We start from the raw sequence: 9,029 nt of genomic DNA on the forward strand, positions 1-9,029 counted from the left end.
TGGAAGCAGCAGTCAGGACATTAGACGACGTGTAGCACTGTGAAGGAACTGTTTCAAGTGCTGAGGAGCAAGGATGTCTCCTTGAGGACTAAGGTGCACCTGACACAAGCCATGATATTTGCAATTGCCTCATATGCATGTGAGAGCTGGACAATGAATAAGGAAGACAGAAGAAGAGTTGATGCTTTTGAGTTGTGATGCTGGCTAAGAATGCTGAAAGTACCGTGGACTGCTAAAAGAACTAACAGATCTGTCCTGGAGGAAGTGCACCCGGGATGCTCCTTGGAAGTGAGAATGGCCAGACTTCGTCTCACCTATTTTGGTCATGTTGTCAGAAGGGACCATTCCTTGGAGAAGGACATCATGCTTGATAGGGTGGAGGATCGACAAAAGAGGGGGAGGCCTTCAACGAGATGGATTAACATGGTGGCTATGATGATGGGCTCAAGTATAGCAGGGATCGTGGAGGTGGCACGGGATCGGGCAGTGTTTCATTCTGTGCATGGGGTCTCTGTGAGTCAGAAACGACTCGATGGCACCTAACAACAACAACGTAGACTTAAAATGGATAAATTATATCTCAGTGAAGCTGTTTGTTTAAAAAAAAAAGAACTAAAATAACTGAAAGGCTTAGAACATTAGAACAGTGCCTGACACATATTATTATGTTACCAAATTCTGCAGTCAGAAATTGGCCAAGATGCATTCAAGATGTACTGACCGTTACTGGTGATTTGAATGTGAAAATGGGAAACAAAGACGAATGACTGTTAGTTGGAAAATATGGCCTTGGTGATACAAATGATGCTGGAAATGAAGCTGACTGTAAAACAGACCATCGATTGCTCATATGCAAGTTCAAGTTGAAGCTGAAGACAATTAAAACAAGTCCACAAGAGCCCAAATATGACCTTGATTTTATCCCACCTGAATTTAGAGACCATCTGAAGAATAGATTTGATGCATTGAACACCAGTGACCAAAAACCAGAGGAATTGTGGGATGACATCAAGAACATTATCCATGAAGAAAGCAAAAAGCCATTAAAAAGACAGGAAAGGAAGAAAACAGCAAAATGGATGTCAGAAGAGACCCTGAAACTTGCTCTTGAACAGAAAGTAGCTAAAGTGAATGGAAACAATGAAAAGAGAAAAGATTTGAACAGAAGATTTCAAAGAGCAGCTGGAGAAGACAAGTCAATTATTATAATGAAATGTCCAAAGACCTGGAGTTAGAAAACCAAAAGGGAAAAATATGTCTGAATGGGAAAAATACTGTTCAAGGTGAAAGAACTGAAGAAAAAATTCAAGCCTCAAATTGCAATATTGAAAGATTCTATGGGCAAAATGTTTACTGATGTAGGAAACATCAAAAGAAGATAGAAGGAATACACAGAGTCACTGTACCAAAAAGAATTGGTCAGTGTTCATCTATTTCAGGAGGTAGCATATGATCAAGAATCAACACTATTGAAGGAAGAAGTTAAAGCTGCACTGAAGGATTCGGTGAAAAACAAGGTTCCAGGAATTGACAGAATTGAAATGTTTCAACAGATGGGTGCCACACTGGAGACACTTATTCATCTGTGCCAAGAAATTTGGAAGACAGCTACCTGGCCACCTGACTGGAAGAGATTCATATTTGTACCCATTCCAAAGAGAGGTGATTCCACAGAATGTGGGAATTGTCAAACGATATCATTAATATCACATGTATGTAAAATTTTGTTGAAGATAATTCAAAAACGGTTGTATCAGTATATTGACAGGGAACTTCCAGAAATGTAAGCTGGATTCAGAAGAGGACATGGAATGAGAAATATTACTGATGTCAAATGGATCTTTGCTGAAACCAAAGAATACCAGAAAGATGTTTACTTGTGTTTTATTGACTGTGCAAAAGCATTAGACTATGTTGATCATACCAAATTATGAATAACATTGCGAAGAATGGGAATTCCAGAACACTTAATTGTGCTCATGAGGAACCTGTACATAGACCAGGAAGCTGTTATTCAAACAGAACAAGGGGATACTACACAGTTTAAAGTCAGGAAGGGAGTGCATCAGGGTTGTATCCTTTCACCATACTTACTCTGTCTGTATGCTGAGCAAATAATCCTAGAAGCTGGACTATATGAGGAATGCTGCATCAGGATTGGAGGAAGACTCATTAACAACCTGCTATATGCAGATGACACAACCTTGCTTGCTGAAGGTGAAGAGGACTTAAAGATTAAAGACTATAGTAGGTGCTACATGTATTAATATAGACAGTAGAGCACACAAGGGGACAGTCGTGGAAACTTTTTAGATATAGCCAAATACCTTGCAGAATAAAGTTCCTAGGCTTGAAGGCAAAGGACTGTGGACTTGGGAGAATGTACATCAATTGACACGACATAGTTTGCAACAACAGTGTTCTACATGCTGTGTTGTTGTATAGTGTCTGGAGTCTTAAAAGCTTGTGAGAGGCCATCTAAGATATAGCTAATGGACTCTTCTGTCTAGAGCAAAAGCGAAAGAAGAAAACCAAAGACTCAAGGGAGCAATTAGTCCAGAGAACTAATGAATCACGTGAACCCCAGCGTACATGACCCTGAGAGCAGAACTGGATGGTGTCTGGCTACCACTACTGACTGCTCTGACTGGGGTCACAGCAGAGGATCCTGAACAGAGCAGGAAAAAAACGTAGAACAGAAAATCAGATTCACAATAAAAGATCAGACTCACTGGTCTGAGGGAGAGTGGAAGAACCCATGAGACTATGGTCCTAAGACACCCTTCTGACCTGGAATTGAAACTAATCCTAGAGACTACCCTTTAGCCAAACAGTGGGCCCATAAAATAAACAATAACACCTGAGAATAATGTGTTCCTTAGAACAATCAGTTGTATGAGATCAAAAGGACATTTGCCCAAAAGCAAAGACGAGAAGGCAGGAAGGGGTAGAAAATCTGGACAAAAGGAAGTGGGAGGAACCCAGGGCAGAAATGGAAAGAGTACTAACACATGGAGAATCCAACCAATATCATGGAACACTTTATGTACAAACTGTCAAATGGTAAACTGATTTGCTCTAAATTTTCACCTAAACTAAAGTACAATTAATTTTTTTTTAAAGTGTCTTGTTTTCTTACTCTCTCATTTTCCTTCCTTTACCTATAATTATGCCTAATCTTAATCCTGGTGCTAGCTCTTACCCATAATTAGGTACTCAGTAGATATTTACTGATTAAATGGACTCTATGCACTGATGGAGTTTATGTCTGGTATGAGTATGTGCTGGTTTGGATTGATGACCCCACACATTTTTGTATAAAATCAGAGCTGAACTGTGCATTTAAACAGCTGGTTTTACATCTATACATAAAGGAAAATAGTCTATATGAAGAATATAGCTTTTTAATTTCTATTCCACATTCTTCTTCTATTCTATCAAGATCCATCTATTGTGGCTCTGATCAGAATGGGTGGTAGTAGTAGCTGGGCACCATCTAGTTCTTCTGGCCTCAGGTTATGAGGCCATGGTTTGTGTAGATTATTAGTCCTGTAGACTACTTTCTTCTCTGAATCTTTGGTTTCCTTCATTCTTTCTTGTTCAGGAGTAGTGGAGACTAGTAACTGTATGTTAGATGTCTGCTTGCTCACAATCTTTTAACACCCCGCACACTACTGACCACGTTGTGATGTAGAACACATACTTTATGAAAAATATTATGCCACTTAACCGAGTTGTCCCTTGAGACTATGGTCCTAAGCCTTTAAACCCAGAAAAGCAATTTCATATAGTGTTTGATTATGTCTGAGAAGTATTGTGACTGTGTCCCCATGTGGTTTATTATATATATAGATATACATGCATGCACATACATACCTGTATGTACAAAAGCCTATAGATTCATCTGTCTATGCACACATCCAAACCAAACTCACTGCTATCGAGTTGATTCCAGCTCATAGCGACCTGCATCGGGTTTCCAAGGCTGTAAATCTTTATGGAAGTAGATTGCCTTACCTTCTTTCTTGGAGAGGCTGGTGGGTTTGAACCACCTACATTTTGGTTAGTGGGCCAGTGCCTTAACCACACACCACCAGAGCTCACATATGTATGCACATACTCATACCTATACACATTTATGCCGGTAACATATTTGTGTAACCACATATGTATTTTTTTATTGGTGGTGGTGGTGTTGAAATATAATATTTGTCATATCCTTTACCAAAAACATCCTTTTTCTCTTGTGCACTTCTGTGACATCATTTAACTTGGTTAAGCTATGTGCACTTCACCCGTGTTCAGTGCTAGCTACCTTTCACATCACCAAAGATAACACAAGTGTTTAGCATCTCAAGAGTAAATCCTCCTCTCCTGCTTCCTCTACACCTTCCTGGATGTAAAAAGTCCAGACTCACTAGGCCAGTTGAGACTAGAGGACTCCCCAAGACTATCACCCTGAGATGCTCTTTAAAACTTAAATCAAAATTATCCCTTGAGGTCATCTTTTAGCTAACAGATTGACTAATAAAATAAAGAATATCACCTGTGAGAAATATCACTCCTTTGAAAATTATCTGTATGAGACCATGTGGTCAAAAAATTACTCTAAAGCAAAGATGAGAAAGTAAAGGCATAGGGAAACTAGAGTACTGGAAATGATACAACCAGAATGGAATGAATGAGACTATGACACATTGTGAAAAATGTAACCAATATCACTGAATAATTTGTGCAGAAATTGTTAAATGGCAACTTAATTTGCCGACTCGATGGCATATAACAACAACAACAACAATTTGCTGTGTAAACTTTCACCTTAAACACAATAGAATATTATTTTTAAAAATAGACATATATAATTTTTTAATACCAAAGATAGTGGTGATTTGATGCTCATCCTTAAAAATGTAAGACCCTGGCCTGGGACTGATAATCTCTGGTCACACCTAAAACGTACCATTTCCAGAATTAGTATGCTGTACTCTTAGCATTTTAGAGCCTGGTATTCCCAACATTTCAAAGCTGTCTTAGTGTTATTTGAATATTCACACTTTCCTCAAAGAAAGGGTGGATCTTCCCAAATAATTTCTTTAAGCAGTCTAGCAACAGTTTTGTAGGAACCAAAATAAATTTGTAAATGACATTCTTGTAATCTAAGATGATGTTGTTGTTGTTAGGTGCCATCGAGTCGGACCCGACTCATAGCGACCCCTCCTTGGGTTTCCGAGGCAGTATCACTACAGAAGTAGATTGCCCCATCTTCCTTCCAAGGAGCGGCTGGTGTATTTGAACCTCCAGCCTTCTGGTTAGCAGTCAAGTGCCTTAGGCACTATGCTACCAGAGATAAAGATGGATGTTTTGTGTTGTTTGGAAAATAATAATAATATATATTTTTTAAAATTATTCTGTCCACCAACCTACAATACATACACAAAATGGAATACTATGCAACTCTAAAGAGTAACGTAGAATCTACAAAACACCATGTAATGTGGATGAAGTTGGAGGACATTATGCTGAGTGAAATAAGTCAGTTAAAGAAGGACAAATATTGTATTAGTCTGTTACTGTAAAAAGTCAAGCAAAGGTTTATGTATGGAAAGAAATTTTCTTTGTTGGTTTACCAGGGGTGGGAGGGGAGGGGAGGGAACACTGCTAGATAGTTAGAGACAAGTGTTGATTTGGGTTAAGGGAAGGACAATGTACCCAATGTGAGTGATCAACACAGTGGCATCGAAGAAGAAGACATAGAGAGGTGCATGGGAGGTATACACAACAAAGATGAACCCTTTTGCACATATAGTACTGCGTTGTCAGTGATGGCAAACATTCATCTACAGATGGATAGATGGGTAGAGAGGCTGAATGATTAGGTATGTCTATGGGGGGAGGAGGGTGCCCAAGACCATGTATGGAGTTGGCACACAATGTTTCTACAAGGTTATTTGTATGTTCTGTAAGAATCTCCAGGCATATAGTAGAACTGAGAAGGGACAAGGTTGTAGTGACTTTTTGGCCACAGCCACCTATCTGAAGGGAGCGAGTGGGCTTGGAACCATGGTCTCAGGGCACATCAAGCTAAATTGGTGTAACATACTACACAAAAACATTGTTCCACATCCTGCTTTGGCGAGTAGTGACTGGAATCTTAAAAGCTTGCATGCAGCCATCTAGATGCAATGATGGGTCTCTTCTTGTCCAGAGCAAAGAAGAATGCAGAAAACCAAAGACACATGGAAACAATTAGTCCAAGCGACTGCTATACCATGCAATCCTCAGCCTATATGACTATGAGACCAGAAGAACTAGATGGTGACCGGCTACCACTGTCAACCGCTTACAGGGGAATCTATGTAGGAGAGCCTGGATAGAGTGGCAGAACAATGTGGAACAGAACTCAGATCATTTAAAACAAACAAAGAAAAGGGACCAGGTTTGCTGGTCTGATAGAGCTGGATGGAACCAATGAGACTATGGCCCCTAGCTACCCTTCAGGTCTGGAAATGAACCCAGACAAACAAAAGACAGGCATGTGAGCTAAACATTTACTTTAGGTAGATACACTCCTTGGAGAGATCAATCATGGGAGAATAGAAGGGCTGTGTATTCACAGGGAGACAGGTCAGGGGTCAGGAATGCATGGAGGGATGGACACAGGGAAGAGTTGGCTATGGAGAGGAAGTGGGAGAAGAGCTGTTGCTTTGTGGACGATTGCAGTCAGTGTCATGAGACAAAGTGTATGTGAACTGCTGTATGGAAGATGAATTTGCTCTGTAAACTTTCACCCAAATCACAATAAAATTTTTTTAAAAAATTACTCTGTCCATGCCATCTTTTATTTAGCACTCCTGAAGAGAAAAGTAATTTTTATCAGCCAAACATTACTTATAGAAAGAAATAGAGGCCAAACCAGACAGTACTTTGGGAAGATAAAGTCTTGCTTAGGAACTTGCCTATGGCTGCAGAATGAATTGTTAGTTGAGCATCTTTTCCAAAAAGACAACTGTTTTAGGCCATTGTCAAACCCTTTAAAAGAAACATTCAAGATTTATGTGTATCTTGAAGGTTTTTGAGGGGGAGAAATTTAATTTGGGGGACTTGGAGGTACAAAGTGCTAGGATTTTCTACGTTAGAGGAAAGTTTTTTTCTTCGATAGTTAAAAGGAACGACAAAAAGCCATCTACTTTCTTGGGCATTTTCCCAGTAAACCCAAATCAGCAGGAATATGGCAGGTTCTCAGGTTTAAAAGCAAAACTAGTTATTCTGTTATTGTACAGATGTGCTTTATTAAACGAAAGCATTGTGGATCTCTGATGTTTGCAAAATCAAACAACTCACTAAGTTTTCTTTCTGCCATTTTCATTTCATGGGGGACTAATGGCCTCTTTTGAAACTTGGGGATTCTTACAGTATGTAGTGATCTCAGAATAGACTTTTCCATTTTCTTTTATTAAATGCCAAAATTATTTCCTTCTGTTTTACTGTTCATACAGGTACAACAACAGGATTTAGAAAAGATGCATCCACATCTCCTATGCTAACAGGAAGCCAAAAGGAGCTTGCAACTGCGGCCACGTCATCGTTCCAACACAACACCTCCCGGTAAGCTTCAGGGACACTTTGGTTTATTATTCACCAGATGAGAGCATTTTGGGAGCTTTATTTAATAAGAAATGGAAAAAATCTTGAGAATTTTTAATAGTCTTTATTCAAGAGAAAGGCCTTTATTTTGAAATAAGTATATTTGGACCAGTTTGAACTGTATGGGGTCCTTTTCTCTATGCATACCTAAAACCAAACCCGATGCCATCAAGTCAACTCTGACTAATGATGACCCTTTAGGACAGAGTAGAACTGCCCATAGGGTTTCCAAGGTTGTAAATTATTATATAAGCAGACTGACTCATCTTTCTCCCATAGAGCAGCTGGTGAGTTTGAACCACTGATCTTTTGGTTAGCAGCCGAATGCTTTAAGCACTAGGATACCAGAGCTACTTTTCTCTATACAATAGACTTTCTTAATTGATAATAGTAATTTGCAAAGTTTCCTTAGAAACCCAAAGCTAATCCTGTCCTTCATCAGAAAATCTTAACAGCGGGTTTCAGTTTTTCATGGAATGGTTATACACTTGGACCATATGTTTAACTAACTAACCTACTTGATATTGAGAATTATAGTTGCTTTTGTACTACATTTAAAAAGCTGTCAACATTTAGTTAAACCAGCGACATGTGAGGAGTTAATCATTTGATCAGCCTTTTTTGGAGTTGGGGCAAAATATGTTATTTAAAATTTATCAAATCTAATAAGTTAGCACCCATATTATATGTTTGAAGCTAAATATATAAATAGCAATACCAAGAAGACTTGGTTTCTGTTTACTTGGGGAATGATTCCTTTTGACCATTTAAATTCCTACCATCTTATCAGATGAGTAGATATTTAAGACATAATTTGTACTTAATTCCAAGTCCAATGGGCTTTGCAAATTAAAAATGCCTAAATTGTTCAACTCAAGTCTGATGATTTTAAAGATGTATTCTAAAATTTATCCTTTTGGTTTTGTAACTTCAAAAGAGGGAGAAGCATTACCTCTTCCTCCTCTAAACACTTGTTCTCCACCCCAGAGTGTCTATACTATCCCATACAAACCAGCCCTAGGCATTCTTAAAGACCAGTGTTCATTCCAATCATGGATGTTATTGTTGTGCCTTTAATTCTGGATCTGGAAGGGTGAGCATCTTAAATAACTTATCAGAAATGGTCCTATCACAGAGGATAATTATAATTACTGCCATCTACTGAGCATCTAAAAGGACCTCTGGTGGTGTAGTGGTTAAGGCAGGCAACCAAAAGGTCAATGGTTCAAACCCACCAGCCACTCCACAGATGAAAGATGAGGCAATCTGAGGATTCCGGCAAGATGGTGGACTAGGCAGAAAGACTGCACAGACCCTCTTCAACAAAGAAAAGGGAAACCAATTAACACAGACACAGAAGATAATCCTGGACCCCTGAGCCTTGA

At 39.1% G+C, this 9,029-nt stretch overlaps 1 protein-coding gene across 1 annotated transcript in view; it reads left to right on the top strand.

Moving 5' to 3' along the window:
* The window catches only part of KIAA1328 (KIAA1328 ortholog), a 500,809-nt gene that overhangs the window by 423,378 nt on the left and 68,402 nt on the right, over nt 1–9,029 (top strand). The window contains exon 10 of the mRNA XM_042781630.1: nt 7,497–7,605. Within this exon, the coding sequence (XP_042637564.1) occupies nt 7,497–7,605 (109 nt within the window). The remainder of the gene's footprint in view (nt 1–7,496; nt 7,606–9,029) is intronic.

The sequence above is a fragment of the Orycteropus afer genome, unplaced genomic scaffold (assembly GCF_000298275.1).
Source record: "Orycteropus afer afer isolate SDZICR_OR568_19922 unplaced genomic scaffold, OryAfe1.0 scaffold00141, whole genome shotgun sequence".
Taxonomy (NCBI): domain Eukaryota; kingdom Metazoa; phylum Chordata; class Mammalia; order Tubulidentata; family Orycteropodidae; genus Orycteropus; species Orycteropus afer.